This window comes from Sebastes fasciatus, chromosome 21 (assembly GCF_043250625.1).
Source record: "Sebastes fasciatus isolate fSebFas1 chromosome 21, fSebFas1.pri, whole genome shotgun sequence".
Classification (NCBI taxonomy): domain Eukaryota; kingdom Metazoa; phylum Chordata; class Actinopteri; order Perciformes; family Sebastidae; genus Sebastes; species Sebastes fasciatus.
The window spans coordinates 1022379-1038121 of record NC_133815.1 but is presented as its reverse complement, the minus strand read 5'-3'; the positions used below and the strand labels follow the sequence as shown (position 1 = coordinate 1038121).

At 44.1% G+C, this 15743-nt stretch overlaps 1 protein-coding gene across 1 annotated transcript in view; it reads right to left on the bottom strand.

Annotated features, from left to right (window-relative positions):
* The window catches only part of LOC141759838 (uncharacterized), a 211341-nt gene that overhangs the window by 119781 nt on the left and 75817 nt on the right, over positions 1-15743 (bottom strand). The window contains 7 exon segments of the mRNA XM_074622258.1: positions 5396-5442; positions 6706-6761; positions 6934-6974; positions 8325-8498; positions 9980-10153; positions 11803-11976; positions 13361-13534. Of these exon segments, the coding sequence (XP_074478359.1) occupies positions 5396-5442; positions 6706-6761; positions 6934-6974; positions 8325-8498; positions 9980-10153; positions 11803-11976; positions 13361-13534 (840 nt within the window).

Below are 15743 nucleotides of genomic sequence, written 5' to 3'. Positions count from 1 at the left end.
ACTTCAAATGTGGGATGGTAATTTGGTCCATAATCTGAGTCAAATGGTGCACGCTGAAAACCAGAAGCATCACGTCATTTTCAATCTGGTTAAAATGTTTATCTGGTACTTTCTTAATTGTGAATCTATTTTCAACATGCAGCCAAAATTATATTGATGATAATTCTGTGACTTGACTCACATCAGGTTGTATTGTGGAGCCCTCAGGTTCACAGTGGACACTGTAACGTTGACCAAAGTTGAAAAAACACTTGGCAGAGATCGGGATGTACGTAGCACCTCTTTGTCGGGCCTCAACCTTCAGAAACAGAACATTTTTAATATGCCGTTTATGCTCATATTGTCGAGTACACTTAAAAACAACAAATGTTGACCGAAGTGCCTCACAGAGCGATGAGAATCAGAATCAAATAAAACACAGAAATAATTAAGAGGATGCAAGTAAACTAATAAAATGTTGTCACATTGGTGAAGATGTTTTTCTTAATTTGCTTGTAAAACACAATTAAATTTAGTCTCTTTGCTTGTGTTCTATAAAAGTTGCAGTTTGTTGAGCTCTCATGGCCACCGTACCTTTAGACCACTGTTTACTATTTACACCACCTGGTGGAAGGATCACGAATGACAATGGCAGACAGAAAGGCAGCGCCGAGAGCAAAACACAGAAGGAAAAACTAAAAACGAAAGCACAATCTGAAGATTTACAGTTCACATTGATTTAGATTCCTACCACAGCATGAGGTTCATAAATAAAAGAAGCAATGTGTGACTGACAGGAATCATCTTTGTGGAAATAGCTGAGTTCTGGCTGATGATCAGCACATATGACAGATGGCTTTACCTCGGTTACATCGACGTCGCTGTTCAGCAGAAAGACATCGAGTACTTGATGTGTTCTGGTGGGCGGTCGGAGGAACAGCAGAACTTGACCCTTTATCAGCCCTATGAAAAATATAAATATGAAATTGCAAAAAAATATTTTGTCCCTAAAAACATAAATAATCGTGATCTCAAAATTGATCACAAAAAATCATGATTATCATTTCGGCCCTAAATCCACTAGTGGATAATGTTCAATTAACAGAGAAATAATGTGGGGAAAATGATGTGTATTGTACATTACATGTAGCCTAAATAAAGAATGTTATGAGCTATACATATATACACACACTGTCTATTTTATTCAGTTACATCACTGGGGTCTAAACTGTGCAGGAGGATGAAGCCTTTACCTTTCAGACGCACTTCATATTTCTAGATGTCCGTACCCTCTTGATCCCGGACTGTCAAAGTCACTTTCTCTGGGATCGTAGTCATTAAAACCTCAAATGTCAGATGGTAATTTGGTCCATAATCTGAGTCAAATGGTGCACGCTGAAAACCAGAAGCATCATGTCATTTTCAATCTGGTTAAAATGTTTATCTGGTACTTTCTTAATTGTGAATCTATTTTCAACATGCGGCCAAAATTATATTGATGATAATTCTGTGACTTGACTCACATCAGGTTGTATTGTGAAGCCCTCAGGTTCACAGTGGAGACTGTAACGTTGACCAAAGTTGAAAAAACACTTGGCAGAGATCTTGATGTTCTTAGCACGTCCTTGTTGGGCCTCAACCTTCAGAAACAGAACATTTTTAATATGCCGTTTATGCTCATATTGTCGAGTACACTTAAAAACAACGAATGTTGACCAAAGTGCCTCACAGAGCGATGAGAATCAGAATGAAATAAAACACAGAAATAATTAAGAGGATGCAAGTAAATTAATAAAAGTGAAGAATAAATAATTCTGGATTAAAATCCCCAAAACATGACAGCATCCAATAAATAAATAAAAACAGCGTGTGACCAGTCTTCAAGGTGACTACTGACAGACTAAAGAAAAGAGACGGGTCTTAAGACAGGTTTGAAGTTATCAACGGAGGAGGGAGATGTAATGGTGAGGGGGAAACTGTTCCTCCATTCAGGACCAACAACCATAAGAGCCCAATCAGCCCGGGATTCTAACTGGGAGCGTGGCTGATGATGAGCACATATGACAGATGGCTTTACCTCGCTTACAAGGACGTTTTTGTTCAGCAGAAAGACATCGAGTACTTCTTGTGTTCTGGGGGGAGGTCGGAGGAACAGCAGAACTTGGCCCTTTATCGGCCATATCTTGTTCCGAATCTTTTTCCAGGTCAGGCCAAAGGCAGAGAGGTGAGAGATCTTCACAACCACATGAGTGTCTGTAATCTCCAGCGGCTCCAAGATGCTCATTTCATCATCAGAGATGTGAGCGACAGACAACAGGCCGTCACAGAGCAATGCTGTGAAAGCAAAGAGCTGTTAAACTTTTGTTTTAATGCCAACAGGTTCATCTACCCAATTCATTTCTTACCACTTGCCACAATCTATTGCCTCTAACTCTGGAGCATCCCGAGGATGTGCCACTTCACCTCTATTCTTTACCTCCTATTGTTGAATTCATTATTATTTTACTGTTCCACGTGTGATCTGTGTGGATGTGTGCATTTAGCGTTGTGCATAAAATCCATTACATTTATATATATATATATATATATATATATATTCACACGTCACCGAATGCAGCTAATCTAAACAAAGTTCACATTAATAAACATTTTTGCAATTTTACTGATTACTTTTGAACAATGTCTTTACCTTCCTTTGTGTCACAGTGTTGGAGGTGGAGCTGACGGAGAGCAGCATCCTCAGAACACTTGATGTTGAACAGCGGCCCTGCAGCCATTTTGCCAGCTGAATGGAGGAAGCTCTCATCCCATTGGACGGTCCTGTACTGTAGCTCCGCTTCCTGAGCCATGTCAAACACCAGTCCAGTCAAAGCACACTGGAACACACCTGGACCAGGACACCTGAAGCTGTAGGACAAAGAGGGCCAAACTGATATAACAAGCATTTATTGGCCTGTTAGTCTCTCTCTTTTAGTCGAGGCCTCAGCAAGGAAACGAGGTTGGTTGGGATATGACATGCTTTCTTTAAAGTTGGTGGGACATATCACCATCCACATCTTTATCTGTGCTTATAAACTGGAGCCAAACAGCTCCATGTTGAAATCTAATTTCTGATGTTGAGGTTGAACCACGGCCTGCTCCTGGGCAGGATGCTAGCGCACAGTTAGTTAGTTTGCTGCCACCTCAACCCAAACCTGTTGAAGGAAAAACAGAATCCTTTTTAAGAGGCAAAGCCTGTTTTAAAAAGAACGTTATCACTTATGTATCATCAGGGTTGCATCTGTTGACCTTGACAGATAAGACTTAACACTCTTCAGGGTTGGTGATATGTTCAAATCAATATCACCACATTAACAAGGCAAAAGTGAGCATGGCTCACATACCCCCCCGCTCACTGCTTGACCTCTACTAAAGAAGGACCAAAGGTTTCGCCCTTTTGGAAAATGTTGGGCACCCTGGACTTCTAACCCTCAAAAGGAACAACTAGACCACACTGTCAACCATCACACCAAGTTTGAAGTTCATAAATTAAAAAGTTTCCGAATTCTGCTCCGGAAATGAAAGTATAACGGACGGAAGGACGGACACGCGGAGCGCTATATAACCCCGACTACGTTGTCGCGGGGGTATAATAAAGACAATATTACAATATCGGTATGTATGTCCATATATCAAGCATATGCAAATTCACATAGAAACTAGTCAAAGTAATCTTGAATGCAAACTGAGCCTCAACACAAATTATTACTATATATTAGGGCTGTCAATCCATTCAGATATTTAATTATGATTAATCGCAAATTAATCACACATTTTTTATCTGTTCAAAATGTCCCTTAAAGGGAGATTTGTTGAGTATTTAATACTCTTATCAACATGGGAGTGGACAAATATGCAGCTTTATGCAAATGTATTTTCATTCACATATCTGGAGGTCAGAGATCAAGGGACCCCTTTGAAAATGGACATGACAGTTTTTCCTCTCCAAAATTTAGTGCAAGTTTGGAGCGTTATTTAACCTCCTTCATGACGAGCTAATCTGACATGGTTGGTACCGATGGATTCATCAGGTTTTAGAGTTTCATATGAGCCCACTACAACCTCTGAAAGATCGATTGCATTAATGCGTTAAAGAAATTAGTGGCGTTAAAGCGGTTTTGCGGTAACTTCAACAGCCCTACTATATATGATTCTTTCTTTGTGGGGATTTTTAGTTCTCTATATCTATAGAATATGATATGCCTTTGGGTTGAAACTATTCAGATATACCAACTTGCTGTTCAATGTGCCTTACATTAGATTATGTTCTATATACAGCAAGGCCTCGTCTATTACAGGGTTCCTACACATTTTACATTTCAAAGACTTCCAGACTTCTCTGTAGATTTTTCAGACCATATTTGACTTTGTGACTCGGGGTTCAGAGGACGCTGTGACAAGACTACAGTGCTTCAGTCCCCCCCCCCCCCTCCCGTCCTACACAGAAAGCTGGACGACGTTCCGCTGTCAAACATCCTGCTCCAGGTGAATCACAATGATGCCGCCCCTCTATCAGCACCAGGGACAGACCGGGACACAAGTCCATCCCAGGACTTTGAGACGGAGAGGTGTCCGATGTGAGCGGCCGGAGGGCGCGAGACGAAACACTGTGGGCAGTAATTTTACCACTAATAGAGTTTTAGTGGTATAAAGAGAATGTGATGATGATGAAGACGAAGAAGGAAGTCAATGGGTTTTAGTTAGATGTCTGGAATAAGGTCTGTGGTGAACACAAGCTGAAGAGATTTTAACGTTTTGTTCTACGACATAAAATACATCAATAAATATCCCACTGGTGAATTTTGAAGCGTTTACGTGTCTTAAAAAAGGCGGTTGTTAGACGTCATCACGCCGTCTCGTCCTCCTTTACAGCCTCGTTGTGTCTACTCACCTTCATGTGACTGCGGTGTAGTTTGTTTATAGCCTAACGTTAGCTTTTTACTTCTGAGGCCGGCACTACGAAGCAGGAGATAGGGTCAGTGAGGTAACTTCAGGGTTAACCCTTCAGGGTTTTCAGTCCTACGACGGTGGTTCACTTCTTACCGGGGTAGATCGCCATGTTAACTGATGCTGCACAGCTGAACTGCTCTGCAGCAGGTTATGTTCCAGATAAGAGATCAACTGGTATAAAAGCACCGCCTACTGACCAATCAGAGCTCGGTGAGCAGATCGTATGATAATATTACACACATATGAAGAAGTTACAGTCATAATCAGACTAAACACAACTCAGTTTAAACTGACAGATACAGGAAGGACAGCTGGCTGATTTTCTGCAATAAACCAAAACCCAATGGAACAATCCCATTGTCCCCATCTAAATATAGTTTCTGTTAATCAATATGACACACTCTGGGTCCAGAGTTTATACGATTACCTGTATAAAGATCCAGCTGTCTGCTCAGGTGAGAAGGATGTTGGAGCCTGGAATCAAAAAAGGAACAGAATTAGTTATTTTAATAGAAATAGCAACTTGTCTTAGTGTTTAATAAAGTGATGAAATACTAGAGCCACACTGTCAATACTCAACTCAAGCACCCTGTATGAGTCAGAGAGGAAATGACTTCAATGGAGTGACAGTGTGAGGTGTGTTAGAGAAGACTACACAGAAGGACAACTACACCAAGAACATGGCTCTCAATAACCACCATGTATTTAGCTCCTGATTTACTAACACACCAGATCCAGTACCAGTACCAGTACCAGCACCAGTACCAGTACCAGTACCAGCACCAGTACCAGCACCAGTACCAGTACCAGCACCAGTACCAGCACCAGCACCAGCACCAGCACCAGCACCAGCACCAGATCCAGTACTAGCACCAGTACCAGTACCAGTACCAGTATAAATACCAGCACCAACACCAGCACCAGATCCAGTACTAGTACCAGTACTAGTACCAGTACCAGTACCAGATCCAGTACTAGTACCAGTACCAGTATAAGTACCAGCACCAGCACCAGATCCAGTACCAGTACCAGATCCAGTACTAGTACCAGTACCAGCACCAGCACCAGCACCAGATCCAGTACTAGTACCAGTACCAGTACCAGTACCAGCTCCAGTGCAAGCTCCAGTACCAGCTCCAGTACCAGTGCAAGCTCCAGTACCAGCACCAGTACCAGTACCAGCACCAGCACCAGCACCAGCACCAGTACCAGCACCAGTACCAGTACCAGTACCAGTACCAGCTCCAGCACCAGTACCAGCACCAGTACCAGCTCCAACACCAGCACCAGCACCAGTACCATTACCAGTACCAGCACCAGTACCAGCACCAGTACCAGTACCAGTACCAGTACCAGTACCACTACCAGCACCAGCACCAGTACCAGCAAAACTATCAGCACCAGCACCAGTACCAGCACCAGCTCCAGCACCAGCACCAGCTCCAGCACCAGCACCAGCACCGGCACCAGTACCGGCACCAGTACCAGGACGGATCGTGGTCCTGCCAGCGACGAGAGCTCAGAGGCCAAGTTCAGTAAATAAATGATAGTTCAGTGATCTTCACTCCACACTATTAACTTCTGCAGGTGAATGCAGTCTAAGTCATTAAATGAATGTCTGCCTGCAGGTGTAATACACTACAGTTCTTCAGCGGGAGATCCTTGATTAATGTCCAAGTAAAGTCATCCATGGTTCATACTGGAGGATTTCACACCATACAACTGCTCCTTTCTCACCTTTTCCTCGTCCTCAGGTAGCTTTATTCCCTCATTCAGTTTGACATCTGAGTCACCTGAAAGTGAAAGAGAAAAAATGAATATTGTTCAAATAGACGTGATCTTAACATCTGGAACAAAGATGGAACTGAGTAACAGTTTTGTTGTACAATGAGGACATTCTGATTTTAAGATCAGATGTGAATGTACAATAGTTTGATGAATGGGGGAAGTTGTTTCAATACTCACATTCTTTGTGTCTGGCAGCTCTGTAGACCTTCTTGTTGATCCTGTAGAGATCAACACAGTCAGAAAAGTTATAGAACAAGTTTAAAATAATTGTCCGTTCTTTGAGTTAGCATCAATCTATCAGAATGAAATGCTTCTCATCATATCTGCACCATGAAGACTACAACTGACTGCTGACAATCATGTTCTGGTCCTACATTAAAGGAAAGAACTAGTCATTAGTCTAGATCCAACACACATCAAAAGAAAACACAACTAACTACACTTTTCACTCGACTGTAAATTCACACGTCTGTAACAACATTGCTGACTGACTGTAAAATGTTGCTTTGCATTATCAGCTGGCTTTTTGTCGGTTCCCAGTAGAGATACCTTGAATCCCAGTAGAAGGACCTCTGGTAATTTGGCTGTGAGGGTTCTCATCCTTGTTGCTGCACTAGCAACTCTTAAGCTTTGTTTGTACTCACGTGAGACGCCGTGGCGAGGGCCTGCGTAGATGGCGAGCACGCTACGAGCATACACAGAGGCGTTTATGCTCAGAGCGTTGTTCGCTGCAGTATGCTCCGAAACGCCATGAGGCGTACAAACAAGATATCAAGTGGATCAGCAAGAAGTCAACGAGTGGTACCGGAGAGGAAAGTAGGTTGCCTGGCAACAGTAGTAAACACCGACGTACGTACCGCCAGACATTACATCTGTGTACTGTAATTATTACTGTGACCTCCTGACCTCCAAGTCTAAATGACTTCCTGTCTCTCGGTGCTTCCCCTCGGGTCGCCGCTCTTTACATCAGACCTTTTTATCTTTAACAAAACGATCTCTCAGATTCTTTCACAGCCTGCAGCAGAAAACCTCTTTTTACCCAGCGTGAGGAATATTTCATTATTATAATATTTAATGACATGTGACTGTCTCTGTGGTCATGTGACTGTCCCCGTGGTCATGTGACTGTCCCGGTGGTCATGTGACTGTCCCCGTGGTCCTGTGACTGTCCTCGTGGTCATGTGACTTTCTCCGTGGTCATGTGACTGTCTCTGCGGTCTCTCAGTGAACAGTTGTAGAGATGTCTTTACAGGTGAAGCTGCTCGGCCAGTCTTCCCTCGAAGGCGTCCATGTTGAAATGAAAGACGGCGCACGCAGTTGGCGTGTGGTTACAAAATCTGCGACAACTTGCGGAGGCTTCGCACGCCACGCAAAAGTCGTGATGACGTAATTTTCTGGCGAGCGCACCTCACGCCGGCTTCACTACTTCACCATAAACCAGGCTTTACTGGTTGGTTGTCCACACAGTGGAGCTGCAGGGATACCCCACGGGAGTAACACACTGACTGTTGAGTGTTTAGTGCAATACTGCTGGAACCAGCATGGACCGACTCAGACCCTCTACTGACCTCAGAGTCTCCAGTCTACAGTGTGGACTCTCCAGAAGATCAGACAGCAGCTTCACTCCTGAATCCTGCAGCTTGTTCTCACTCAGATCCAGCTCTCTCAGATGGGAGGGGTTGGACTTCAGAGCTGAGGCCAGAGAAGCACAGCTGATCTCTGACAAACTGTAGCCCTCCAATCTGAATAAAGAATAAATGATGTAAGTTTAGAAGACAACGTTCCAGCTTGAAATCATTCAATGTTTAATAATGTGTTCAGAGCTGAAGAAGGTTTAGAACGTAGAAGTTTAGAAAATGTAAACTCCAAACACCTGAAGCCAACAGGATGCAGGTTAAAAACTGTAAAATACAAACAGTGAAACAGAGCTCTCATTCATTCATTCTCTTCAGGCTGACGTGCTTGCGGTAAGAGTATTGCCTCATTTCCGGTTGCCTGTCTTTCTGTGTACTGCTAGTGTTCTGTAGCTGCTCTAGCACATCCAGGGCAATATAGTTCTACTCTTTATTACAGCGGCTAATTACCCGCTACATTCATACTTACACTAGTTCTGCTTAAGCACTCATAACTCGCTCCTTTTTAGAGACTTCTCCATAATCCCACAGTTGATGCAAGCTATTCAGCTCTGCTAACGCTAGCTGGGCTATCGTACTGTAGCATAGCAGTAGCTTAGCAGTTAGCGATGGCTTCTCTCTCTCCCTCTCCTGCTCTCTCCTGCTCTGTGTGTCTCATGTTTAGTTATTCCTCTGCCTCCTTTAGTGATAATGGTACATGTATTAAATGTAGTGCACTTGCTGCATTGGAGGCGAGGGTTAGTGAATTAGGAGCCCGGTTCCGCACCATGGAAACTAAATCATTAGCTTCTGTAGTTAGCCAGCCCATAGCCGGTGCGGGCCGGCCAAGCGTAGCTCCTGCTAGCCGTCCCCCGGCAACCCCCGAGCAGCCGGGAGGCTGGGTGACTGTCCGAAGGAAGCATAGTCCTAAACTGAAGCCCACGGTTCACCACCAACCACTCCACGTTTCAAACAGATTCTCCCCACTCAGCGACACACCTGCTGAGAAACCAACTCTGGTTATCGGCAGCTCTATTCTGAGAAACGTGAAGTTAAACCAGCTACCATAGTTAACTGCATCCCTGGAGCCAGAGCTACCATAGTTAACTGCATCCCTGGAGCCAGAGCTACCATAGTTAACTGCATCCCTGGAGCCAGAGCTACCATAGTTAACTTCATCCCTGGAGCCAGAGCTACCATAGTTAACTGCATCCCTGGAGCCAGAGCTACCATAGTTAACTGCATCCCTGGAGCCAGAGCTACCATAGTTAACTGCATCCCTGGAGCCAGAGCTACCATAGTTAACTGCATCCCTGGAGTCAGGGGAAGAGGAAATATACTCTATGGAAAAGCTGACCCATTATCTAAGGACTAAAGCAAGGACCCATGAACAACGCTGGGAAAATGGATTGCATACAAGAGAAAAGATGGCTCATGTTCACAGATGATCTGAAAAGAACAGATCAAAGTTTGTAATGTCAGAGTAGTGCCCCCCCTTTTAGTTTTAGTTTTATGAGTTTATCTTAGTTTTTATGTTTGATGTGAAATTTCTTCAGTGTAATAAAACTGGAAAATACATAAATAAAAAGTAAAAATAAATGGTGTCTGACCTCAGAGTCTCCAGTCTACAGTGTAGACTCTCCAGAAAATCACACAGAAGCTTCACTCCTGAATCCTGCAGGTTGTTTCCTCTCAGATGCAGCTCTCTCAGATGGGAGGGGTTGGACTTCAGAGCTGAGGCCAGAGAAGCACAGCTGATCTCTGACAAACTGCATCTCCTCAATCTGAATAAAGAATAAATGATGTAAGTTTAGAAGACAACGTTCCAGCTTGAAATCATTCAATGTTTAATAATGTGTTCAGAGCTGAAGAAGGTTTAGAACGTAGAAGTTTAGAAAATGTAAACTCCAAACACCTGAAGCCAACAGGATGCAGGTTAAAAACTGTAAAATACAAACAGTGAAACAGAGCTCTCATTCATTCATTCTCTTCAGGCTGACGTGCTTGCGGTAAGAGTATTGCCTCATTTCCGGTTGCCTGTCTTTCTGTGTACTGCTAGTGTTCTGTAGCTGCTCTAGCACATCCAGGGCAATATAGTTCTACTCTTTATTACAGCGGCTAATTACCCGCTACATTCATACTTACACTAGTTCTGCTTAAGCACTCATAACTCGCTCCTTTTTAGAGACTTCTCCATAATCCCACAGTTGCTTGCAAGCTATTCAGCTCTGCTAACGCTAGCTGGGCTATCGTACTGTAGCATAGCAGTAGCTTAGCAGTTAGCGATGGCTTCTCTCTCTCCCTCTCCTGCTCTCTCCTGCTCTGTGTGTCTCATGTTTAGTTATTCCTCTGCCTCCTTTAGTGATAATGGTACATGTATTAAATGTAGTGCACCTGCTGCATTGGAGGCGAGGGTTAGTGAATTAGGAGCCCGGTTCCGCACCATGGAAACTAAATCATTATCCTCTGTAGTTAGCCAGCCCCTAGCCGGTGCGGGCCGGCCAAGCGTAGCTCCTGCTAGCCGTCCCCCGGCAACCCCCGAGCAGCCGGGAGGCTGGGTGACTGTCCGAAGGAAGCATAGTCCTAAACTGAAGCCCACGGTTCACCACCAACCACTCCACGTTTCAAACAGATTCTCCCCACTCAGCGACACACCCGCTGAGAAACCAACTCTGGTTATCGGCAGCTCTATTCTGAGAAACGTGAAGTTAAACCAGCTACCATAGTTAACTGCATCCCTGGAGCCAGAGCTACCATAGTTAACTGCATCCATGGAGCCAGAGCTACCATAGTTAACTGCATCCATGGAGCCAGAGCTACCATAGTTAACTTCATCCCTGGAGCCAGAGCTACCATAGTTAACTGCATCCCTGGAGCCAGAGCTACCATAGTTAACTGCATCCATGGAGCCAGAGCTACCATAGTTAACTGCATCCATGGAGCCAGAGCTACCATAGTTAACTTCATCCCTGGAGCCAGAGCTACCATAGTTAACTGCATCTCTGGAGCCAGAGCTACCATAGTTAATTGCATCCCTGGAGCCAGAGCTACCATAGTTAACTGCATCCCTGGAGCCAGAGCTACCATAGTTAACTGCATCCCTGGAGCCAGAGCTACCATAGTTAACTGCATCCCTGGAGCCAGGGGAAGGGGAAATATACTCTATGGAAAAGCTGACCCATTATCTGAGGACTAAAGCAAGGACCCATGAACAACGCTGGGAAAATGGATTGCATACAAGAGAAAAGATGGCTCATGTTCACAGATGATCTGAAAAGAACAGATCAAAGTTTTGTAATGTCAGAGTAGTGCCCCCCCCTTTTAGTTTTAGTTTTATGAGTTTATCTTAGTTTTTATGTTTGATGTGAAATTTGTTCAGTGTAATAAAACTGGAAAATACATAAATAAAAAGTAAAAATAAATGGTGTCTGACCCCAGAGCCTCCAGTCTACAGTGTAGACTCTCCAGAAAATCACACAGAAGCTTCACTCCTGAATCCTGCAGCTTGTTTCCTCTCAGATCCAGCTCTCTCAGATGGAAGGGGTTGGACTTCAGAGCTGAGGCCAGAGAAGCACAGCTGATCTTTGACAAACTGCATCTCCTCAATCTGAATAAAGAATAAATGATGTAAGTTTAGAAGACAACGTTCCAGCTTGAAATCATTCAATGTTTAATAATGTGTTCAGAGCTGAAGAAGGTTTAGAACGTAGAAGTTTAGAAAATGTAAACTCCAAACACCTGAAGCCAACAGGATGCAGGTTAAAAACTGTAAAATACAAACAGTGAAACAGAGCTCTCATTCATTCATTCTCTTCAGGCTGAAGTGCTTGCGGTAAGAGTATTGCCTCATTTCCGGTTGCCTGTCTTTCTGTGTACTGCTAGTGTTCTGTAGCTGCTCTAGCACATCCAGGGCAATATAGTTCTACTCTTTATTACAGCGGCTAATTACCCGCTACATTCATACTTACACTAGTTCTGCTTAAGCACTCATAACTCGCTCCTTTTTAGAGACTTCTCCATAATCCCACAGTTGATGCAAGCTATTCAGCTCTGCTAACGCTAGCTGGGCTATCGTACTGTAGCATAGCAGTAGCTTAGCAGTTAGCGATGGCTTCTCTCTCTCCCTCTCCTACTCTCTCCTGCTCTGTGTGTCTCATGTTTAGTTATTCCTCTGCCTCCTTTAGTGATAATGGTACATGTATTAAATGTAGTGCACTTGCTGCATTGGAGGCGAGGGTTAGTGAATTAGGAGCCCGGTTCCGCACCATGGAAACTAAATCATTAGCTTCTGTAGTTAGCCAGCCCATAGCCGGTGAGGACCGGCCAAGCGTAGCACCTGCTAGCCGTCCCCCGGCAACCTCCGAGCAGCCGGGAGGCTGGGTGACTGTCCGAAGGAAGCATAGTCCTAAACTGAAGCCCACGGTTCACCACCAACCACTCCACGTTTCAAACAGATTCTCCCCACTCAGCAACACACCCGCTGAGAAACCAACTCTGGTTATCGGCAGCTCTATTCTGAGAAACGTGAAGTTAAACCAGCTACCATAGTTAACTGCATCCCTGAAGCCAGAGCTACCATAGTTAACTGCATCCCTGGAGCCAGAGCTACCATAGTTAACAGCATCCCTGGAACCAGAGCTACCATAGTTAACTGCATCCCTGGAGCCAGAGCTACCATAGTTAACTGCATCCCTGGAGCCAGGGGAAGAGGAAATATACTCTATGGAAAAGCTGACCCATTATCTAAGGACTAAAGCAAGGACCCATGAACAACGCTGGGAAAATGGATTGCATACAAGAGAAAAGATGGCTCATGTTCACATATGATCTGAAAAGAACAGATCAGGGTTTGTAATGTCAGAGTAGTTCCCCCCCCCCCTTTTAGTTTTAGTTTTATGAGTTTATCTTAGTTTTTATGTTTGATGTGAAATTTGTTCAGTGTAATAAAACTGGAAAATACATAAATAAAAAGTTAAAAAATGGTGTCTGACCTCAGAGTCTCCAGTCTACAGTGTGGACTCTCCAGAAAACCACACAGAAGCTTCACTCCTGAATCCTGCAGGTAGTTGTAACCCAGCTCCAGCTCTCTCAGATGGGATGGGTTGGACTGCAGAGCTGAGATCAGAGAAGCACAGCTGATCTCTGACAAACTGCAGCTCCTCAATCTGAATAAAGAATAAATGATGTAAGTTTAGAAGACAACGTTCCAGCTTGAAATCATTCAATGTTTAATAATGTGTTCAGAGCTGAAGAAGGTTTAGAACGTAGAAGTTTAGAAAATGTAAACTCCAAACACCTGAAGCCAACAGGATGCAGGTTAAAAACTGTAAAATACAAACAGTGAAACAGAGCTCTCATTCATTCATTCTCTTCAGGCTGACGTGCTTGCGGTAAGAGTATTGCCTCATTTCCGGTTGCCTGTCTTTCTGTGTGCTGCTAGTGTTCTGTAGCTGCTCTAGCACATCCAGGGCAATATAGTTCTACTCTTTATTACAGCGGCTAATTACCCGCTACATTCATACTTACACTAGTTCTGCTTAAGCACTCGTAACTCGCTCCTTTTTAGAGACTTCTCCATAATCCCACAGTTGATGCAAGCTATTCAGCTCTGCTAACGCTAGCTGGGCTATCGTACTGTAGCATAGCAGTAGCTTAGCAGTTAGCGATGGCTTCTCTCTCTCCCTCTCCTGGGGCCTCATGTATAAACGGTACGCACATACTAAAATGTTGCGTACGCTGTGTTTCACGCTCACGCCGGGATGTATAAAAATCAACGTGACGTGAGAATGTGCGGGCCGTCCTCCAAACTGTCATCTGACAGTTTCAAACTACAAAGTACTGAAACTCGCCAAATGTGTAAAAAAAAAAATTTCACTCAACTTACTGAGCTTTATTTATGATGTGGGATCAAAAAAAAACCAACATATTTCTTACATTCGCATAATATTTAATATCAGAGAGGCACAACAAAAACACATTTAAACTAAAGTCCCAGAGATGACATGCCTTAACCACTGTGCCAAAACCAAAATCGCGTGCTGCACAATGTGGCAAACCAACGTGGTGAGCCTGTGCTCCAGAGGAGCTACAGACGGATGAACTGGACCCTGGCCCACCTAACAATGAGCCAAATGCAGCAGCTATACAGCGCCGTTTGGATGAGATACACAGAATGTAAAGCAACGAGGTGAGTTGAGACAAACATTTATTTTTCAACAAGGTCTTTTAATATATGACTCATCCCACCAAGAACGTCATTCATTCTTTTTAATTCTTTGCATATATATATATATATATATATATATATATATATTCTTCATTATATTTACAATCTCTCTCTGTGACTCCAGCACAGCGTTAGTGAAGACGCGGCCAGAACGGCGCCCCAGCAGTCGAGACCCGGAGGAGCACGGTCAGCTGATGTGGAGACGTTGCGTTTGTTACTGATTCCTGATGAAAGACCATCAAATAAAATATGTTTTCTAGCTTCCACCTCAGTAACAAACACTTCAATTTCACACTCGGTGAAATTCCCCTTTTTTGTTCCTTTTCCAGCGTGACTTGCCATCGTTATTTGGACAATAGGTGACAGCATGGCGCGTGTTTATAGTCATTTACATAGTTATTAATGGGAGGAGACAAGGCGGACCAAGTGGCACGTGCAGCTGCGCTCAATTTAATGTTAACTGGGATGTATAAAGGAAAGGTGCGCAGAAACAGACGTACGCAGGGTTTTATACATGTGGAAATTTCTGTGCTTACGTACTTTTCCAATTTTGTGAGTACGCCATCTTCCAGTGTGAAAGCTGCGCAGTCTTTTATACATGAGGCCCCTGCTCTCTCCTGCTCTGTGTGTCTCATGTTTAGTTATTCCTCTGCCTCCTTTAGTGATAATGGTACATGTATTAAATGTAGTGCACTTGCTGCATTGGAGGCGAGGGTTAGTGAATTAGGAGCCCGGTTCCGCACCATGGAAACTAAATCATTAGCTTCTGTAGTTAGCCAGCCCCTAGCCGGTGCGGGCCGGCCAAGCATAGCTCCTGCTAGCCGTCCCCCGGCAACCCCCGAGCAGCCGGGAGGCTGGGTGACTGTCCGAAGGAAGCATAGTCCTAAACTGAAGCCCACGGTTCACCACCAACCACTCCACGTATCAAACAGATTCTCCCCACTCAGCGACACACCCGCTGAGAAACCAACTCTGGTTACCGGCAGCTCTATTCTGAGAAACGTGAAGTTAAACCAGTTACCATAGTTAACTGCATCCCTGGAGCCAGAGCGACCATAGTTAACTGCATCCCTGGAGCCAGAGCTACCATAGTTAACTGCATCCCTGGAGCCAGAGCTACCATAATTAACTGCATCCCTGGAGCGAGA